Source organism: Mya arenaria, chromosome 8 (assembly GCF_026914265.1).
Source record: "Mya arenaria isolate MELC-2E11 chromosome 8, ASM2691426v1".
NCBI classification, from domain to species: domain Eukaryota; kingdom Metazoa; phylum Mollusca; class Bivalvia; order Myida; family Myidae; genus Mya; species Mya arenaria.
In genome coordinates, this window is record NC_069129.1 from 13,232,901 (window position 1) to 13,254,526 (window position 21,626).

The 21,626-nt window shown below is 35.5% G+C and overlaps 2 protein-coding genes across 3 annotated transcripts in view; one reads left to right on the plus strand and one right to left on the minus strand.

Moving 5' to 3' along the window:
• Window positions 1-3,943: 3,943 nt before the first annotated feature.
• On the minus strand, window positions 3,944-11,144 carry LOC128242084 (eukaryotic translation initiation factor 6). Its single transcript, XM_052959123.1, has 7 exons — window positions 10,918-11,144; window positions 9,142-9,227; window positions 8,217-8,392; window positions 6,939-7,049; window positions 6,643-6,708; window positions 4,894-5,075; window positions 3,944-4,470 (listed from the first exon to the last, which is right to left on the minus strand). Exons 1-7 carry the CDS (start codon window positions 11,022-11,024, stop codon window positions 4,461-4,463), a joined length of 738 nt encoding a protein of 245 aa, XP_052815083.1. The 5' UTR covers window positions 11,025-11,144; the 3' UTR covers window positions 3,944-4,460.
• A 3,123-nt stretch (window positions 11,145-14,267) lies between these two features.
• Window positions 14,268-21,626, plus strand: part of LOC128243142 (maestro heat-like repeat-containing protein family member 1) — a 32,152-nt gene continuing 24,793 nt past the window's right edge. For both annotated transcript variants that reach the window (XM_052960705.1, XM_052960706.1), the window contains exons 1-14: window positions 14,268-14,402; window positions 14,592-14,737; window positions 15,494-15,625; window positions 15,925-16,087; window positions 16,310-16,408; window positions 16,703-16,854; window positions 17,610-17,750; window positions 17,868-17,960; window positions 18,206-18,284; window positions 18,436-18,549; window positions 18,756-18,829; window positions 19,085-19,207; window positions 19,508-19,615; window positions 21,084-21,228. In XM_052960705.1, coding sequence (XP_052816665.1) covers window positions 14,351-14,402; window positions 14,592-14,737; window positions 15,494-15,625; window positions 15,925-16,087; window positions 16,310-16,408; window positions 16,703-16,854; window positions 17,610-17,750; window positions 17,868-17,960; window positions 18,206-18,284; window positions 18,436-18,549; window positions 18,756-18,829; window positions 19,085-19,207; window positions 19,508-19,615; window positions 21,084-21,228 — 1,621 coding nt within the window. In that variant the 5' untranslated portion in view covers window positions 14,268-14,350. The remainder of the gene's footprint in view (window positions 14,403-14,591; window positions 14,738-15,493; window positions 15,626-15,924; window positions 16,088-16,309; window positions 16,409-16,702; window positions 16,855-17,609; window positions 17,751-17,867; window positions 17,961-18,205; window positions 18,285-18,435; window positions 18,550-18,755; window positions 18,830-19,084; window positions 19,208-19,507; window positions 19,616-21,083; window positions 21,229-21,626) is intronic.

A 21,626-nucleotide genomic window follows, 5' to 3' on the forward strand; every position in this document is an offset into this window, starting at 1 on the left:
TGCACGAGAATCGCTAACGCGATGTGTATCATAATTTGAAGATAACGACTGCTTCACTTCAGGAATGGATTTGAACTTCACCATGGCCCGATTTCGAAGGCGAACCTCACGTTATACAGAAAACCACACAAGACCGCAGTGACAGAGAAATCCGTCAATACAAGTACAGAAAATGCTAGCCTGTCGCCGATGAAAAAACGCCAGTGTGTGATGACATCTCTCAAAATAGTTAGATTCTCAGTGTACAAAAAGAGATGTTCATTATCTTTAACTCCTAACAGAACACACTGAAGGACACGGTTAGCCAAGAAAAGTGTATCCATCGAAAAACCACATGCACAGAAGGATGAACAATTAATTTCACGCGAAAGTAAGAAAAATCTACCTTTGACAGTAAAATCTCAAGCAAAGACAATACATGTGCAGTGAGTCGCAGAGAGCAAAATAATGAAAATTCAGTCGGTATAGAGATTCTTGAGTATGTGGCAATTTAAATAAATGCTGAAAGCAACGGATTAGATGAATACATAGTTGAACTATGACTACAAGATGCTGGGTCAGAAAATACCTAAGGAACTGACACATTAGAAAACCTCAGTGCCACAATAGAGGGTTTAAAGGGACTGTACACCAGATTGGCTCCAAAAAAAAATGTGTTGGAGACCGGGTTCGAACCCGTGTCGCCAAAATTGCAGCCCAGTGTTGTATCCACTGTGCTACGAAGGCTTTCACCAAACGAGTGGTATATTTAGGCTATATACCTAACTTGGTAATATCACGTGATAACATCGACTAGCCAATCACGCATAAGGAATGAATTATACTTAGTAGACATACCCAGTTATCTTTTTTAATGGAAAAATACGAAATACCTGCTAATCTTAAATAAATTTAATACAAGGGCAATTACTCTTTCAAAAAAGGTCAAATTGCAAAAGCCTGACAATATGCGCTGCGTCACTATATAGTCTTAAACCAATTTTAAATGTAAAATAAAGAAAGGGCAATAACTCTTTCAAAAATGGTCGAATCGCGAAATACAGACAAAATGCGCTGCGTCACTATAAAGTCATCAATCTGTGAAAGTTTGGTAGAAATTGCATGAAAAAAGTAAGAGGAGTTGCGAAGAAACCAATTTTAAATGTAAAAAACGCGCAAAAACTCTTTCAAAAATGGCCGAATCGCGAAAGTCCGACAATATGCGCTGCGTCACTATGTGGTCATCAATCTGTGAAAGTTTGGTAGAAATCGCATGAAAAACGTAAGAGGAGTTGCAAAGAAACCAATTTTAAATGTAAAATAAACAAAGGGCCACTACTCTTTCAAACATGGTCGAATCGCAAAAGCCCGACAATATGCGCTGCTTCACTTTATGAACATCAATCTGTGAAAGTTTGGTAGGAATCGCATGAAAAACGTAAGAGGAGTTTCGAAGAAATCAATTTTTAATGTGAAATAAGCAAAGGGCAATAACTCTTTCAAAAATGGTCAAATCGCAAAAGCCAGACCATATGCGCTGCTTCACTTTATGATCATCAATCTGTGAAAGTTTGGTAAAAATCGCATGAAAAACGTAAGAGGATTTGCAAAGAAACCAATTTTAAATGTAAAATAAAGAAAGGGCAATAACTCTTTCAAAAATGGTCAAATCAGGAAAGCCCGACAATATGCGCTGCTTCACTTTATGATCATCAATCTGTGAAAGTTTGGTAGAAATCGCATGAAAAATGTAAGAGGAGTTGCGAAGAAACCAATTTTAAATGTAAAATAAGCAAAGGGCAATAACTCTTTCAAAAATGGTTGAATCGGGAAAGCCCGACAATATGCGCTGCTTCACTTTTTGATCATCAATCTGTGAAAGTTTGGTAGAAATCGCATGAGAAATGTAAGAGGAGATGCAAAGAAATGAATGTGGGACGGACAGACGGACGCACACACGCACGCACGGAAGCGCGCCTACCATTACTATATCCCGTCGTTTTTTCAAGGCGGGGGATAAAAATAGGAATACATACATTCAAGCACAGTTGCAACATGCACATATATGCCATATTTGCCGAGAAAATACGAAATATTGTGGATAAAATCAACACGTTTATTTGTAAACATTGCCTCCTACACAGTCTGTTCAATAACTGTTTATTGTTTTATCTTTAAAGTTATGTTACCAAACTAAGTTGTCGATCGAAGAATATGTTTTTCGCCACATACTGGACACATACATATTTCAAAATTTAAAGAAAAAGTCCACTTACCAGGCAAAAGTTGGTACATGTACCTGAATCGGTACTTTCATTCTAAATCCGCCATTTTGTTTGCCTTGAAACATTTTTCTCACTTAATGTTTGCATGAAACCAAATTACGTCCTCCCCCTTGTTTGGTGACCAAATTCTTTCAGTGGCATTAGGGTATACCAGCCTGGCAGTGTATTGACTTTAGGCATACCGGACAGTTTTTCATTTATTGTTTCATCACAGTAGATTGCATCAGTGTTAAAATAGTGTTCCAGCAGGTGGAGACTAGATGAGGATGCGACACAGCTAAGTGCTACATACATGTACGCCATTCCTGATTTGAATACACCATCAAGAGAAACAACAGCCGTGCCAGTAGTAGTACCTTGTATTTACCATGTACCAACAAGATGTCATAGTAAAAGCAGTATCAAAGTGTGCTTATATTCAAACTGGTACTTGGTCTGTTACTGAATATGATTCAAACTGGTACTTGGTCTGGTACCAAATGTGAAGTCATTAGTATTACAGATTTTGTGCTCAACTTTAACGAGTACATAGTTTGAATGGTGCCATATGGTAGGAAGAGAATAAAGTGTTGTTGATTAATCTTGGAAAATGTAAACAAAGTTTGTATTGTATGAAGTTCCTGGGCGCAAGCGTAATTCAATTATTGAAATCCATTTTTCAGCTCAAAGTCATTGTGACCTTGACCTTTGACCTTCTGATCACAAAATCAATAGGCGTCATCTACATGACTAACTTGCATACCAAGTATGAAGTTCCTGGGTGCAAGCATTCTTTAGTTACTTAGCGGTAACCGTTTCTTCACCTCAAGGTCATGGCGACCTTGACATATTGATCTCAAAATCAATAGGGTTCATCTACTAGTCTTAAGTCATAACCAACTAGCATACCAAGTATGAAGTTCCTGGGTACAAGGGTTATTCAGTAATTAAGCAGAAACCATTTTTTAAGCTTAAGGTCACCGCCAACATATCGCTTTTTACCTGAAGGTAACTGCAACCTTGACCATTTGATCTCAAAATCACTAGTCATCTACTAGTCATGAACAACTAGCATACCAAGTATGAAGTTCCTGGACCCAAAGAATCTTTAGTTATTGAGCGGAAACCGTTTTTTCACCTCAAGTTTACCGCGACCTTGACCTTTGACCTACTGATCACAAAATCAATAGGGGTCATCTACTAGTCATGACCAACCAGCATACCAAGTATGAAGTTCCTGGGTCTAAGTGTTCTGTAGTTATTGAGCGGAAACCAAGTGTGACGTACAGACTGACTGCCGGACAAAGCAAAACCAATATGTCTCCCCATGAATGGGGGAGACATAATTTAATTTACTGTAACTATATTTTTCTAATTGATTATTTAGAAAGAAAATGGTATAATGGGAAGCTTTTAAACTCGGATTATCTTATATGCAAGCTAGAGTGATCTTATAATACAATATTTAACCAACAGTGTTAGAACCTTGTTAATGAGGGCATCATTGGTATGTCTTTCCTTCTATATTCTATTTAGTATTAGAAAACTCACATTGTATTATGCATGTAAAATCATTTCAAAGCCTGTTTTCAGCATCAGAAATGTGCTAACAATGTGTAATCAACGTCATGTTTCTATTTGAAAAATAACTTGAGAGAACTCCCCCAAACAACCTCTATAACACAGAAAGGAAGACTTCAAATGCTTGGGCCAATGAAACCCTTTTATTGGCCTTCATGTACATGTTGAGTAGGAATTCATTTGGGCGACTGATTAACAGATCCTTGTTTAGCATGTGTAATATGCCATCTTAGCCTAGGCTGGCTTATCCAGTATCATAGCATATGTACAAATTGAAATATTTCTGTTTGTCCAGCAAAAAGAGGTATGGTAATTTCTTGATGAAATGGAAGGTCAACTGATATTTATGCTGTATCAAATATCCGATTGAGATATTGTTCTATGTCTTTGAAATACAGATAATACATCAGGATCCCCGTGATGGGAAAATAAATGTGACATTCACAGTAATTTAAACATACTACACTTGAAAATAGTTTAACCACACATCTTACTTATAGCTGGTAGATCATTCTTCACAATTTCTAATTTTAATTCAATTCCAAAGTGTGAAAGTTTTACAATAATGTTTTTATTCACATAAATGTTTGTTGACACTAAATAGTATTCTGCTAGCTTCTAACACCGTCTGCCCTGTTAAGTCATACTGAAAAAGAGAAACAGTCACATTTACAGCACTCTGTCATAGAACAATAGCTGTACTTCAACACTAAAATTAAATATGTATATTGAACAGTTAGTCAACTGATTTTAGACAATTAACTTTTCAGAAAAAAATATGTAGTGTGGAGCTGCAAGTAAAAATGTGGAAACATTTTAAAGCATAAACAGTTGAGACATTCGCATCTAAACACCAACAACGATGACACTAAGGCTATGATACGTCAAATATTTTCCTCTAAAGATATTCAAGCAAAAAATTGCTAAAACTTGCACTACTGATATTGCTGAAAAATGTTGTGTACTTATAACAATTGTTATTCTACTTTGTAAAACATTCTCCCATGTACATGGACATTTATTAGTATGTGAACTGGTACACTAGGTATTCACAGAAATTCAGACGTACCTATCAATAAGTGAGCTCCTCATCTCGTTGGTGATGGTGCTGGGATGTGCGTCGCCTAGTTTGAACACACTCTCAATGACGGAGAGTTCTGTACTGGTGGTGTCAAGTCCGCAAAATGCGATCCAGTCATTGACAACCTGTCCCGCCCCTACCACATCACTGCCACGGTTTACTGTGCCCGCCTGTGCAGAAAGTTTATTTTCTTATTTTTCAAGAATAATTCAGAATGTCCCATTAATCGTGTTGTTAACTATTGTGAAGATGATGCACATGTATTTACAGCAACCACTTTTGGTTTCAGTTAAACTCAGTAGTATTGTTTTTACACATCATATCTTGAAGATGATGCACATGTATTTACAGCAACCACTTTTGGTTTCAGTTAAACTCAGTAGTATTGTTTTTACACATCATATCTGATTACAGACTTCACAGTGCTCAGTTTCATCTTCAGACACCAGCATTGTTTCAGACAATAAAATAAAATGTTTGATTTAAGACACAAAAATAAGTCAAATACACCAAATAAACTCAAGTTGTTCTCTTTTTAAAGATGTGTTAGTCTAGTAGTGTGTGTTGATAATAGACTTTGGTCAATATTCAAAGGAATGAAATACTTGAGAAAAAACTGAGCTAGTATTTCTTTTTCCTATAATATTAAGCAATGCTGACATCTACACAATACATTGGAAATTACACTTTTAGAAAGAGTAAAACTCTCTCTGTGATATTGGGACCTGAACTGGACTGAGATTACCTCAGATATGAAAACTGGAATCAAAGTCCCGTTTTGATGTCAGGAAAAGAATGGGTTTCAAATACAAAAATGGGGCCACAAAACAAATTCTAATGCTGTTGTTAGTGAGTAAAAACTGGGGCATGACAAAACAATTATTAAAGCCAGAGTTATGGGCCTTGCAGTCCATTAATTACATTGAATATCTTGACAGGCAAATGAGTTATCACCAAGGTTCAAGTTTTTGCCTGCCAAGACATCGCTGACATACGACCCCACGGCTATGATAATATCTCAAAGTGTTTTTTTTGAGGAAAACGGGTGAACATAAAGTTGGTTTGATACCTGAATTGGTTTACAAAATCGATTATTATTGATATAGAAATATAACAGTAAGTGGAAATCACACTTATAAAAATTCTTCAACATGACAATGATTTTTTATTTTTACCGCCTGTGCATTGCAACTTGGATAAAAGGCAACTTTCGGAAAAGTCCAAAATCAGGCCAAAATAGCTAATATAATGGAAAATATAGATGTTTTAACATTTTTATGCATACATTATGCTGTGAAAGCGTAAGTCTTGTCAAGATTCTGTTTATATTTTAAGAAATTCATTGCTTTTTTATTCATTAACGTAATCTGCATTTATCAAATTGGGGATTTTTTTAAAATTTTTTGGGGAAAATGGACAGTTTTTCGCAAGGGGAAACAGCCTTTAGAAGGTAGTGAATTGCACCAAAATTGCACTGCATGAGCATTGCAAAAGGATGCCAAGAATCAATGTTCACAAATGTTCGAACAGGGCATACATTACATTATTATCTGGACAGCTTCAAGAGTTAATTGTTCTTGTACAATAACAACTGACAACAACCCTGTGTTGACATTGTTTCTTAAACTTTTTGTCATGAATTTTAAATTCATTGATCTCCTATAATGATTATATTCTGTGTCTTAATAAAATACCAAATATATGCCTTTAATATTCAAAACAAAAACTTGTACTGACCACAAGAGGGACTTGTAACAAGGAGGACAGCTCATCTTGATCCTGTATTGAGGTCTTTGGATGAACCTAAATAATAAACAGTTAATTAACAATTAAAAGAACACTAGACATCATTAAATTCAATGACAAGCAATACCTTCATATTTGCCATGATAAAACAGTGACAGATAATTTTTTGAGTGATGTATTCTAACAAAACAATTCAGGGCTTTTTAACAACTCAGGGTTAATTTCTGTTTTCCTGTGGATGTACGTATGGCTATGAGAAGCTTCACATCTATAACAAAGGCACCTACCAGTCCTCCATGGTTACTTAAGGCACAGTAGCTGCCAACAAGCACATTGTCAGCAATCGTCTGTCGGAATACTTCCACCTTCAGTGTGTCTGCGAGAATTTCCTCGGTTTCCTGTAAAAATTTATTAAGAAATTAAACATTTTTGGAACTAACAATACAAGTTGTTTTTGCCTGTATATATATATATATATATATATTTGAAGTACAAACACATATTTGTCCTATATTCAGTGTACAGTAAGTGTAACTCTAAAACTTAGCATTTGTTAACTTAAAGGCTTTTTTGAACTTGGAGTTTGCTGAAACTTCTGATGTACATGTAGTCCTGGGAAAGCATGCTATGACACAGAAATTTGAATACATCTTGATTCTCGTTGGTCCACGAAATCAGTCCAACATATTTTTAAATGTTTTACAAAAATAGAAAGCCTTGTTTGGATTATGTCTTCAATTCAGGATCTTCTAACTTCTGTAGAACATTAAAAATACTTTGAAATGATTGGGTAATAACTAATCAACTTTTAGTAAAACTGGTAAAACCTAGATAAAACATAAAGCATACTGGTCATTTTATTATGAAAGAATTTATCTCCAATGGCAGTTATATATTACCAAATTGCTTACCGATATTTGTAGTAAACAATGCATTTTCTACTGTACTTACTAATTTTTCATTCCTATTAATAATAATAATTATAGATATATCATAATCTTACATAGATGAGAATTGGTGGGAATTTCTTTGGGTGATTTTCTAGACAGACCAAGAATCATAAGCATCCTAGATGAAAGTCGGCAAAATATTCCCAGCCAAATATGCCCCAAAATCAGGATTGTCTGGTAAAAATCAGCATCAGAGAGATGTTTCTATTTATAAGCTTCGAGGTAAAATCCAGAGCTATTAAGAAATGATGGCTCTCATTATTCAGCTTGACATTTTGTTCATGGCAAAATTATATTTGTGCACATATCCAAAACATAACGAGAACCATAGTTCTGTGACCCATTGATCAGATTTTTGTTAATGTAAAAATAAACAAATGATTAACAGAGTCATTGTTATAGCTTGCATTAATCGTAGAATTCTAATTATCTTTTAAATTATTTTTGATGATAAGCTCCTATATCTAGATCAAACAAGTACATCTGAAACCTAAGAAAAACCACTGATCATAAGTGAGTTTAGTACAGAAAGTTAACAGCGATGCTTCTAACAATGTCTTATGTAAAACCATGCTATGTACACAACAAAATCATTACCATAAACACTACACCTACCTTATCTAAGTCTGGATGAACAAGTGCCACATAATCATTGCAAGTGATCACATTTCCAAGGGCAGATAACCTCTCTTCCACTCTCCGGACTGTTACGCTGTCTGGCAGTGAGTTTCTTATGTGTTGAAGCTCCTGGTCTGTGGTGCCCATGGGGACTAGAAGACCATGCCGATTGCCTGCAGATGATTGAGGGTATTAGAAAAAACCTACAATGTTGACTTCACAACAAACAAACATTTTTATCACATGCCATACCTTGTTCCTGGTCCAATATATTAAACAAACACATAATTTTTCTTAATCTGTACTACCCATGATTGTGTATACGCAATGTGAAATGTAACAATATCACTCAGAATGTTTGTAAATTATTTAATTTGATACAATAATTGCATTTTTTTCCTTATCTAGTTTTGATGATAAATATTTATTTGAATAAAGTAGTCCATTTTTCATTTGAATTATTAGATGAAATTTCTTAAAATGTTCACCACTTTCAGCATTTAAACAGGAAAATATAATATAAATATCTGATGCCATGGAAGAGGTAGCATATAATACTTACCAGAGAATGTAAATATCATCTGAGGCATTAACCAAGGTTGACATTAACGTTTTGAGGGTTAACATTATATGATATCACCCTGCGATATCATTTTCCAAAATAATGAATTTGTACCAATTTGAAAACATTTTAAACAGAACATGTTCTATTTATATTATTACATGAACTCTCTGAACAACCCTTGTAGAAATGTTTCACCGAGGACCTCATTCTAGAAACCTCAATGAAAGTGTATGGTAATAAGTTGCCAAATTCATATAGAATTGAAACAAAGAGAAAAGTACAGACAATAAATTCTCAAAGCTGGTAATATTTCACAAATCGTAGTTACATATGATTTATTAATGTTATTTGGCTTACCAACACACATTCTTCCTATAATTCGACATCCATTCAGGCTGACATGAATGACTGGGATGGTATCTGCTAACTCTCCTTCAAACACACTAAAAAAGAAAGGTGACATCATCATTGTCAAACAAAAACAACAACAAAGAAATAGTTGTGCATAAGACATTGTAGCTAGGGTAATTAAAAAAAAAAATATGCATGGACTTAGTTATTTTGGGTTAACAAATCTTATCATAAAATAAAATTTGTCCATATTTTATAGGGTTTTTTTTTTCAGCCCTTATAACAGGACTGAATATTGCTCCCATTTTTAACAAAAAATTGTGAAACGTCATAATTTTTCCCAATTTTGAGGAGGGTCCTTTGAAATTAGAGGACCCTTAATTAGATACATTATTACTCTATTGACTATATACCATGATTGCATGCAATATAAGCAGGTTCACTGGACTTAGTAACAGACAAATGTTAGTCAGACAAAAGGAAATTCAAGAAAGTACAGCAACATTCCAGTATTCCAGTGGTTATTGGTTTAAAGCTCATGGTAAGCACCCCTTTACTGGTGCCTTTACTACCAGGTTTACTTTGTAAGCACCCTTTTACTGGTGCTTTTACTACCAGGTTTACTTTATCTTGTTATGCATCTGAATTTTGCATGGGTATGTCATAGATACAAATATTGGCATTTATTGGGATAGTGCGTATTTTGAGTCAGTCAAAGTTTATTAAATGTTTGAATGAATTAACACTATCTGAGTTTACTGATGAGTCACTAAGTTTATTCCAGTCATGTACATTTCTGATGAGAAAGCAATATTTGAAGTTATTCCACTTTGAACACCTGGTTCGAAACACTTTTAATTATTACAGATATATTTTTCTACTTGATTGTCACTGAAATGATCAATAAAGGTTTTAGCTCTAAATGTTTAATTAGAGTCTTATTGAATATTTATTGCCCTGAGGAGTGAGGTATTCTTGTATGTTAATAACAGGTACTAGACTAAGGGAGAAAAATACTTTGAAGATTTTCAATATCATAAATTTGACAGAAAATGTTGGAACTGTGTTTACTTGAAGTAAAAAACAAACTGATGGCAGAAGGGTGTTACCGCTACCATCTTATATTCAAACACCAATAAGATTTACCAGACTAATGCACCCACTATGTTTCAGACAAATTCAAGTAAAAACTGACTATCACAAATTTTCATTCTATCCTCACTCGGTTGTACTTTGGAACAGTTTGCCAAATCATATTGTCACTATCCCCACCCATGACACATTCAAGGTGGCTGTGGCAACCATTAAGCATTAGATAAACGAGCAATGTTTTTATCTTTTTACCAGTTCACCAATCACTTTTTATCATGTTACCTAAATTGTGTTTTCTTTTATACCCCAGTTCTCACTTTTCTGATGTGATTTGCTTCATCAGTGTTTTATTTTTTTCACTAAAAAGCCAGCGCGCACCGTTCATATCAGTAACACTCGGAAGAGGAGTTGACATTAAACAGAGATAGATAGATAGAAAAGGACAGGATACGTGGATAGTCCAAATAATTGTATGTTGAAGGATTTTTTTTTAATTTTTGAACAGCATCAAACACAACTCTTTAAAATTTAGAAGTAAAACAATCACCTCAAGAGTGGTAATATTTCGTTATTGATAACATTTAAGCTGATATATTTCAATTCAATCTGTATTTTTCACGACAATTCATCAAATGTGAACACATTTCCACTAAATAACTGAATTTAAAACCACGAAAATACGTGACAAACCTGTAGAAGTTTTCCGATCCGCCGATTGCTGTGAGGCAGTATGTGTTTGTCAGCTTCGCAAAAACGCCAATTTCATTGTTACCTTCAAATTGAACGCGGACAGCCATATTTAAAAGATACACTTAGTTTCCGTACAGTCGTTAGAACAGACAATTATTGTATAAAACACGTTTCGCAATCAGAAAATTGCACCACCATGCGTATATTGACAGCTACGTCATTAAAAACTGTGTGGATGTTCATTTAGTGGAATTACAAGAAATGACAGGATGGAGTGCTACATACCCAATACAATAAAATTATGGTAAGGAATTAGGAAAGGGGCTGCATCCCTCCCTTTTTGGTTGAACCATTCTGCCTAGAATTAAACGCTTAAAAATGTAAAATATGTTTACCTTTTGATTAAAACTTATAATAAAATTATAAATCCGTATTTTTTTTTTTACATAATTTGCAGTTGAAACCTAGTTTTACAGTACCTTTAATAATAAAATACAATTTCTTAGATTTTCTGTTAAAGTCATAATGTTCAAGTTCTTCGACCAAAGCAGGATAAAATGTACCCTTTGTGCTTTAGCACCCTGTCTCTTTCCCCTTTTCTGAGGCACCCTGTCTTTTTTTTTAAAACCTGGCTTAAAGTTTATTATCTTATTATCATGTCATACTTCATGCATGAGAACTGGACCTTCTCCCAGATAAGAAGTAATAATGTCAATATTTTCAGACTTGACATTGGATATTTTGATTTCAATTTAAAGCAGACAATACAGCTCCATGATCTATGATGTTTGGTGCTATCAAATATGGTTGATTACGCCAGACTTTGTCACTTACATGTACTACTTCTTGAAGTGAATGAAAAGGGCGTTTCTTCCACATTTGCTTTTACATAGATGTGAATGAACAGACACGGTAATTCATATTTCTATCTTAACAGGAAAGAATAATGCTTCATTCGAAATCTTAAAACACTATGTAATATGAACATTGGTGTATCAACCATAATATACAAATAAATAAAGGATCTGCCTGCGCCCTTTGATGGCTGCTTTATGGCTTGACCCCGTCACATCCGCAAGTTTAACGTAAACAAAAAAAAAAACGAAACCAAAGGGGTTAATTAACCTCCACCTGGGACCAATTAAATTCCTACTCCAAGCCCCCACCATTTGATGAGATATTCGCCAAAGGAGTAATTGTACTTAAAATGTCGTGAGACATTCGATGAATGTCATCTAGAGCCGTCCCTCAGCTCTAGCCATTGGATAGTTTATTAATGAGTTTGAACCGATCGAAAAATATATCCGTCTTGTATCGGACTGATATCATTTCAAACATCAGATAGATATCGTTCCGATATTAAGGTTGGTGAAAATCTTTCTTCTTGAATACATTTTAACTCACTTGATTTTACGTTCATTTGTTGGAAACTTCCATTTTTAATATCTCGAATATAGTCAAATAAAGTAATTTGTGACAACAAATATCAATGCTGTATATGGGTTGCTTTATATTTTTTCATGTTATCGTGTACAATATTATTAAACTAAGTTTCTTTAAGCTTGAGCCTTTTGCCTGCATCTGTCCGTCTGGCACAACGCGTCAAGTCCACTGTGGTATCAGTGGAGCAAAACGTGTTAACATATTAAAATAAATAACGTTGCTAAACAGAGAAAATGGTTGATATAAATACAACATTCATGAGAAGCTACAAATATCTATAGAATGTCGAACCGGTGACGGACAAAAGACGGACAGATGACTAAAGTGATAACGACCCGATAAGATATCAGTCAGACTTGTATCCGATGGGCAAAGGGATATCGATTTAATATTAAATCAAATCAAATCAAATCTTATTTTCAGTCTATACTTCTTTCAATTTCACATAAAGTTTAAGTTATACTTTGTCTTATGATTTTATATTCAAAGTTTACTGTCTGCTGTCTATTAATAACTGTATATGCAAATCTTTTTGTTTCATTTTGTTCATAAATGATTCATTGGGAAATGTGCTTATTTTGAAATTAAATATGAAATAGATTTCTTTTAGTAGCTTGTTTGAAATAAATTATATCATTAAAATGGTCTATAATTAACAACCTATAGGCTTGTTATAAAGTTGTTTGGCTTTGTCTTTTGGTTGATTTTACAACCAAATTAAACTGTGTATTACTTGTATTAATATTCATATTTTATAAACCATACTTGGATTGGTTTTTCTTTCTAGTTAGTGACCGACTGAATTAGTTCACCAAATTTACTTTCCTGGGCTTTGTTAACACAGTGCGTGGATTCCCTGTGGGCCACTCACATTGTTTTTATGTAGGCTTTCCAATCTAAAACTTGATTATTGTACCTGAGATGTGAAATTTCTCTGAATTATGATAGTTAGAAATTAATTACTTGGAGTTTATCATTTTATACTGTGTTTGTCAGTTTTTTTTACACTCGACAGAATTGTTTCAAAAGTTGCATTATGGCTTGCATAAGCAGCTAGATGTATCTAAGGCATTTAATAGTTTCATAGTTATTTTGGTTTTACAGTGTTATTTCCATTTGAATTTAATTAATGAACTTGAATTCTTGAATAGATTGTATAAAAATGCAAACATCTCAGTTGTTCTTCACATCCAACCTCCCTGCCTTTGCCCTGTGTCGAACCTGAGGGTTCTTGTAACTGCCCGTGCGGCTTACTACCACTCGTTGAGGTTCGGTTACAAATATATCGGTCCTAAATATATCCAATATATGATATTTCTGGCTGGGTACCCATCAATTACAAATCCCAATGTGATCGTCCGTGCATTATAATCCAGTACAATAATACAATTGAATTGTAAATTCGTATTCTTAGACAAGATTCAACGAACTACTGTCAATCAATGCGATGGCCAGTTAACTCTACACGTGCAGTTGACCATTGCAATTACACATATACATCTATTAATAATTTAAAATCTAGGATATTCGTTGAATATCACCCTCGCTGCCTAAATGAACATATTATTTGGCTTCTTAGAAAGTGTGCAACACAGGAATCATCAATACGAAGTACATGTAAGTTTGGAATTTTGTCGACGAACATTGACGTAGACTTGTTTATTCACCACCCTGATAGATTATGATTTCCAGTAAGTAATAGCACCATGCTTTGCTTTAAAAATATTTTAAAATGCCAACACATAACGTTTCTAACTACATTTGACAATAGGAGAAATCAAAATCAATATACAAGTCTTGTCTCCAACAATAATAAGTAAAATTATCAAGGGGAATGTTTGTTTGTTATTGTTCGTGAAATCGAAAGTGAAAGTAGAAAGCAGGATTATCTCCCTTGACAAGGAAGTGAACTTTGTCATGTGATGAGCAGTAGGCAGATACTACAAACATATTAGAACTTGCGAAAAATAAAAAGGAAGACTGTTGTGCAATGTCGGGAGGGGATGCAGAAGGGGTAATGGGGACGGGCGGACAGGTGGACGGTACGTGACATTGGACTGGATTTATATTTCAGGAATCGTTTTTTTTTAACACTTCAACAACAACATTGGCAATTGGCTGTACATGTACATGTACAGTAGTTCAACTGGCGCAAGCATTCTCTGTAACTTTAATTGATTCTAACAAATATACCTAAACCTTTATACTAAAGCAAGATATTTTCCTTGCAGACCTGACAATGGCGTTGATTGACAGTGCATTTGATAAGAATGAGGAATGTCAGGATGTGATCTCCCAATCACTGTTCGCTCTAGGAAGGAAGATACCAGAACTGGTTCTCAGCTCATGCTACTCCTACCTGAAACAGCACGGAAAGGTATATGTTCTGTGGTACAAAAGCACCATTTTGGCATGGCAGTTTTAGACTGTATATCAGATTTTAACACCTTTTGTTGTGATTGCAAAGAAATTTTTAAAACAATTTATGCAGTGATAACACTGAGCAAAGAATGATTAAAAGGCCGATCAATTTTTTTTTTTTAAATGTTCATTGTATGTACTGTTTCACAACATCTTTGAATTTGTCCATGGACAGTTTCATCATCTCTATGTGCATTATTTGTGGCCTCTTATAAAATGGACCATTGTACTGTGTTTTACTGAAGAAACAGACTTAAGAAGATTCCCAGCTAGCAAAATATGTGGGACCCTTATGGGTCCCATGTAGGTTTATATATGGGCCCCACATGGGCGACACATGTGGGGCCCACAAAGTGCAACCGGCATTTGCATGGGTCCCATATGGGTTAAGATATGGGTCCAACATGGGGCTGAATATGGGACCATTATGGGCAAACACACACGGGGCCACTATGGGAAAACACACACTGGGCCATTATGGGCAAACACACATGGGGCCATTATGGGCAAACACAAAATGGGCCACTATGGGCAAGCATTTATGGGACCATAATGGGCAAACACTAATGTAACTCATCGGAGCATATTGTCAGCACATGCTCCATGTCCTATACAGTTTTTCCAACCACACTACTCATGGTTTTAGTCAGATTTGAGCTACTGTTAGTTATTTACTGAACATCCCTGAAACTATTTCTTCTGTACATTTCAGCTAGCCCAGGGTCACCGTGTGGTGATTCTCCAGGTGATTGAGAAAGTTGTGCATGAGGAACTCGAGGTTATTGACAAGGAGCTTGCTATTGGTCTAATCAAACAGGCCTCCAAGGAGCTCACACAGGAAAATGTATGTATATGTATTGTTTGAAATGCTATATATCATTATATTCATTCCAAGGGACTTTTAGGGCATGGCTAGACCAAATCAGGCATGTCCTGCTAGGGGTGTCTGGGATCTTTCTCTGCTAAGATTTTTTTTTTTCATTTTTGAATGTATGTATTCCAAAGAAAATATTACAGTGTTAAGTCTGTGACTTTTTAGTGTAACTTTGAATTCCAGATGATAACAGTGGTGTGTAAGATAAACTATGTATTTAAGTTATTATTAGGGGATGGTTACTTATTTTTAACCTGTCTCTCCTTCAGGATGTGGTTCCAGACTGGCAGACGGCAGCTAGTGGTGTGCTAGTAGCATTGGGAAAGCGGTACTGTAATGAGGTTATGGAAGAAATGCTGCAGAAATTCCAGCCAGGAGCTCTCCCACACTTTTTTGTTGTCCAGACCATTGCAAATCTGGCATCAGCAAACGGTATGATCTCACAATTGTGTGGGCTGGAGTGGTAGGAGTTGGGCTAATATAGTTCTGAACCAATTGTGAATAGTAAGGGAGACAGAAGTATTAAATTGATTCCAAATTTGATGCCAATTATTGCATTTATTAAGAGACAGGAAACAGACATTGATGATGATAGCTTAGATGTATATTTAAATATACCTATTAAGGCTAGCTTTTGACATTTATATGTTACAGTATATGGAATGGTTCCCCACCTGACGGCTGTGCTTGGCACCATGCTGCCGATGTTGGGGATGGCAAAACAGGACAACATGAGATGGGTCTTCTCCTCAGGTGAGAATGCTGACTGCTTCATGTTTCAGTATTGATTTGTTAGATTTCTTTGAACACTTTTCACAATGTTTGAAATTATTTTGTATAATTAAAATGTAATGATGTAATCAAAAATTATAACAGACAACGACTTCCATTATGTCATAGAGTTTGATAAAGCTACATTAATAACACATTGTAAGAACTCATGAATACATACATGTATGAACCATCTCAATAGCTGGAATACATTTAAAAGTTATATCACATTACCGGTACATAACCTTTGCAACAGCCAGATGATATCTGTTTCAGCTATCTCCAAGTTTAGTGAGGCCATTATTGACTACATCGCGAACATTGACAAAGCCCCGGACCCAAGTGTGAAGAAAGAGATGTTCTCGTCAGAAATCTTCTCTGCGTATGACGTCATCTTTAATGTCTGGATTCAATCTAAGGAAACGAAGGTGAGAGCATCGGATTATGTTTATTTTGAGGAGAAATTAATTATACCGTAATGCTTAGATTATTATACTTTTAGATTTGTTTGCACCAAAGTCTCACTAATAGCTATTTAGCATTTTTTTAAATATAAACTTGATAACAAATAATGTTTCTGTTTATTGAAAAGTGAACAGATAAATTGGTTTAAAAATAACATGATGGGCTTTTTTGCTTCAATCTTCATTGTAAGCAGCATGGATTAGTCTTTGCCCTCAGCTGATTTTGAAAACCAGATTTGAGTTTCACACCTTGCGGCCATTTCATCAAGAATCCTTGAACCAATTTGATAAAAAGGAGAGATTGACAACAGTGGTACTGCTCTGTTTAAAATCCTTCCTAAGTACAAAATTGTTTGTAGGATTTTTGAAGAAACAGCCCGCTGTTTCATGATTATTGATCACTTATCGAAGTGTATGTACGGTACTAGTGAGAAGTGACCTGTTACATTGTACCTACTGTATGTTGTGACTATTGGTATTCTGGACCTATGTTTAGTTACATCTTCCAAAAGTAAAGAGTTCAGACTCAAAATGAATATATTTATTTCATGATTAGTTGACCACAAAGATACAAACTGTTGTAAAATTAAATATTACCATCTGCAAGTGTCACATTTCTGCGTAAAATTTGTAAAAAATGAGACATAATTATGATACATGTTTTGCTGTTCTGGGTGTAGGTCTAGAGTCATAAAAAGGGTCGTTATCTTCTATTGTAGTTGCGGCTGGCCATAGTGGAGGCTCTTGGTCACATGTGTCATCTGATGGCGCGTGATAAACTGGAGGAACAGTTGCCACGGATACTCGCAGGAATTCTAGGACTTTACAAAAAACACCAAGAACCCTTCCATATCACTCAGGTATAGTATTAGAGATTGTTTTACTTCAGTGCATGCTTTATCTTTGATTATTTTTGCATTCTTTTAAGTGGCAAATTTAAATTTTTGCAAAAGAATTAAAGGAAGTACTGTTTGTAGGGTCTGTGCAGTGTCCTGGACGCGGTGTGTGAGGGAGGGAGCACGATACTGGAACCACATCTCGAACATGTCCTTAACGATCTCTTTCGTCAGGTTAGCTTCTTTCATTCTTAAAGACTACTTAACTCGATTTTAAATATGGTGCCAATGTCATTCTGCAAAAAACATACACGTTAAAGATATAAACATTAAACGTTATATCCGAGATAGCAATGACAAACGTATATTTTGAAATGATAATTTGCTGTAAAGATGCAAATTTTGAAATAGTATTTTGCTGACAAGATGCCTGTTTTGTCAGGAATTATTCTATTCCTGGAATACTTGTCCACTTTCAGGTGTTTTCCCCAGTTGACTATAACAACCCTCTCAGTATGAAGAATCACAATGAGGTTCTCAGATGCTTCGCTGTGATAGGTAAGATATTGAGACTAGAGTTACATGTATGGGACAGTATTCATAAAACATCTTAAGTCATTTCTTAACTTCAGTCTATGAACATATAAAAAATGAATGACATTTCAATTTTGCTTTACTTTTATTTGAATTTCTTTTGAATTTTTTTAAGCTGGCTCGTTCTCTGGAAAGTTGACAGGGATCTTGCTACAGAAGTTGGAACAGAACAACGAGAAAATCAAGATTGGCATTCTCACCATCTTCAAGCATCTTATCAATGCAGCAGGTAATATGTGGGCAGCTTTTAAGATTTTAAAGCTGATGGATTCACAAGTTTTAGGAAAACCGATTGTGTACTTGTTATTTTGTAAATGTGTATTTAAACCGATTGTGCACTTTTGTGTAATTTTGTATATTTAATTTTTAACCAATGATCAATTTATTTTTCCATTGTTTGAAATATCAACATATAACTGTGTGTCTGTTTTTCAGCACCGGCGATGGAAGACAAGAAGGAGGTTGTGTTGTCAGGGCTGAAGGGTGTTGCCCAGGAACCTAGCAACAAGGTCAGACTCATAAAATACGTAATACTTATATGTTTTAGTCTGTCCATTTTAAAATGCCATAAGTAAGTGCTCCTATCTGGATCAACTCGATGACCAATTGCTCTTGTTAATGTAGCCCCTTCACCCACCATTACCCAGTACCACTCCAACAATTTGTATAAAAATAAATACCATAACTACCCCGGTACCAGCAATAATGATTAAATGAATCTCTCAAGTGTTTGTTAAAGGAAAAGTGCCAATTTTTTTAAACAGGTGAAGAAGACGTTTGCTCAAGTTGTCATAGCGATGGGTCATCACGGTTATATGGACCTGGAAGGGGGGACAACTATGATAGAGTTTATAGCAACCCAGTGCTCCTTGCCTGACGATCCTCCAGTAAGTGGCTTTGACAATGTGTTTTAACAAAGTAGGTAAATGGTATCAGCATAACAGGGCTGGAGTACTCAGTACTGGTGATCTCTCAGGAAAATTGTTAATTGCTCACTGGTGCCTAACAACAAGCACATTATGCAAACAAATCTAGAAATAGCATGCTGTAAAAGGTCTTTGACTGACAAAAATTGACTGAACTTTGACGGCGTTACTGTTAACATTATTTTGCTCTTTTATTTTTGCATTTTGTCATTAAATTTGGCCTGGAGCCAGTGGACAGCATAATTATTGATGTTATTCCAGGGGGCAAAGCGTTCCCCCGACCCGGACTTTGTGACGAACCAGCAGCTACGCTACATGTGTGACAATGTGCTGCAGCTCCTCACCAACACAGTGGAACAGATGGAAAATGTGAGTGCCACACAGTAAAAACTCATTTTCACATATTGGAAATAGCCCCATTTATTTCTATTTCTGTTAAGTTTGTCTTTGTTTGTTTTAGGTGGTATGGTTTTTAAACAAAAAATGTTAATATGGCCACTCATGGAATATAACTTTTGGTGTTCACTGGTGAAATGAAACAATTATTCTCATTATACGAGGGTTGATCCAGAATTACGTGGACTTTTTTAATAATTCAAATATCATTTCACATAGAACGTAGAAACTTCACATTCAATACATATAACATATCTTATATAATTCCTGCAATTTTCAGAGCAATATATTGAATTTTCGCTAAATTACAATCATATAACGACATATGGTTGAACCCGACCGGCGCAGTCCAGTGACGTCAATGACGCTGCGCTCATAAAGCGTCATATTTTTTTAGTTTACCAACCAACACTGACGCATAGTCAACTTCATATATTATGATAAACATAAATAAATAGAAAAATAAATAAATAATATTAATATAAAAAAAAAAAAATAATTAATTATTTAAAAAAAATAACGCCTTTTCGAAGTAACCCGGTTCATTAATTGTTCACCTTCCTGTGCAAATCTTTGCAGTCTTTGAATAACGCATACGTTTTTCTCTCTCGTCCTTTCATAGCAATTGAGGGACCCATCTCGCACAAACTTTTCGCACGCCTTAATCTTCTCTTAAAACCCTTTGGACTTCCATACCCTGCCCCGACTATGCTTGCTACGACGTGCTGTCAAACGGCGATCCCCTCTGATGACGTTCTTCACCAACGTCGAAAACGTTGTGCCTCTTGTCTTTTTCTGTCCCTTTTCCTTATCGTCTTCTATGAAATATCATTGTTCTCTTAATCGTTAATGCCAGTTAAATGCTAATGAACGACACATGTTGCTTCATCTCCACCTCGGCCATCTTTATCATAATCTGTGTCCGTGTTTTCCCCAATTCAACGCAAATCTTTATCGTCTCGCGCTTATTCAAAGTCCAATGACGCCATGTAGTATCCCAGACTGTGCTTGTAATCAAGTCAGAATATTACGACTTTTAAATGGAAATGACGTCAGAAATTTGAAAAGTATATTCGTATGAAGTCAGCGTTTAATATGACGTAATTTGGCGGAATTTCATAGAAAAACATGGAAGAAAAGCATGTTGTAAGAGATACATAAAACGTTTGTGAACGTTCATTTTAGTCGGTGCGCCGACCGTCCGTTCCTGTTATCTAAGAACCCGTAATTTTTCAATACTCATAAATTTTACAGATCTAAATTTCATACCATCTATGCAGAATACTTCAAATAAGATACGCATGAATTTTAAAATGATTTGGACGAAAAATATAGAAAATATGTAAGAAGTCCACGTAATTCTGGATCACCCCTTGTAAGTCTATCAATATTCAACAATGATACAAGTGTATATGTCTGATTTAAATCACCCTTACTGCAGGTGTTATGGCCGTACCTGTTGGAACTTGTGGTCCCAGAGAAATTCACTGAGGGGGTGGGGGTCATTTCTCGTTGCCTAGCAACCATAGCTGCCAAGAAGCGGGAGGCCAACACAGAGGACTATGATTTGGATTATGAAACACAAGGCAAGGGTGTTTTACTTAGTCACTCTCTAGATTATTTGATTGAAATAGTTGAGATATATATGCAATTTGCCTTCTTGTCTATGGCTTTGTCTATGGCTTTTGTTATGTTGTCTTTAGTGTACAGTCAAACCTGGTTGAACGGTCACCTGCTTTAAATGGCCACCTGCCTTAACGGGCCACTCCAAATTCCCCCCGTACGTTTTTACTATATAATATACGTGCATTAAGCGGCCAACTGTCTAACGCGGCCACGGCCACTAATTTTTGTCCCCATGAAGCCATATAAACACTAATTAGCGGCCACTTATCCCTTGTCACTGACACTTCCGCCTATCAACTTTTCCAATACACAGCTTTAATTGCGTATAGAAGTTTACGGAAAAGAACGACTGCCTCGG

Coding starts and splice junctions, on each gene's coding strand:
- LOC128242084 (XM_052959123.1), bottom strand. CDS start 11,024: ATGGCTGTCCGCGTTCAATTTGAAGGTAACAATGAAATTGGCGTTTTT. Junction 9,228..10,917: donor GGATCGGAAAACTTCTACAG/GTTTGTCACGTA, acceptor TTTCTTTTTTAG/TGTGTTTGAAGGAGAGTTAG. Junction 8,393..9,141: donor TATAGGAAGAATGTGTGTTG/GTAAGCCAAATA, acceptor AATCATCTGCAG/GCAATCGGCATGGTCTTCTA.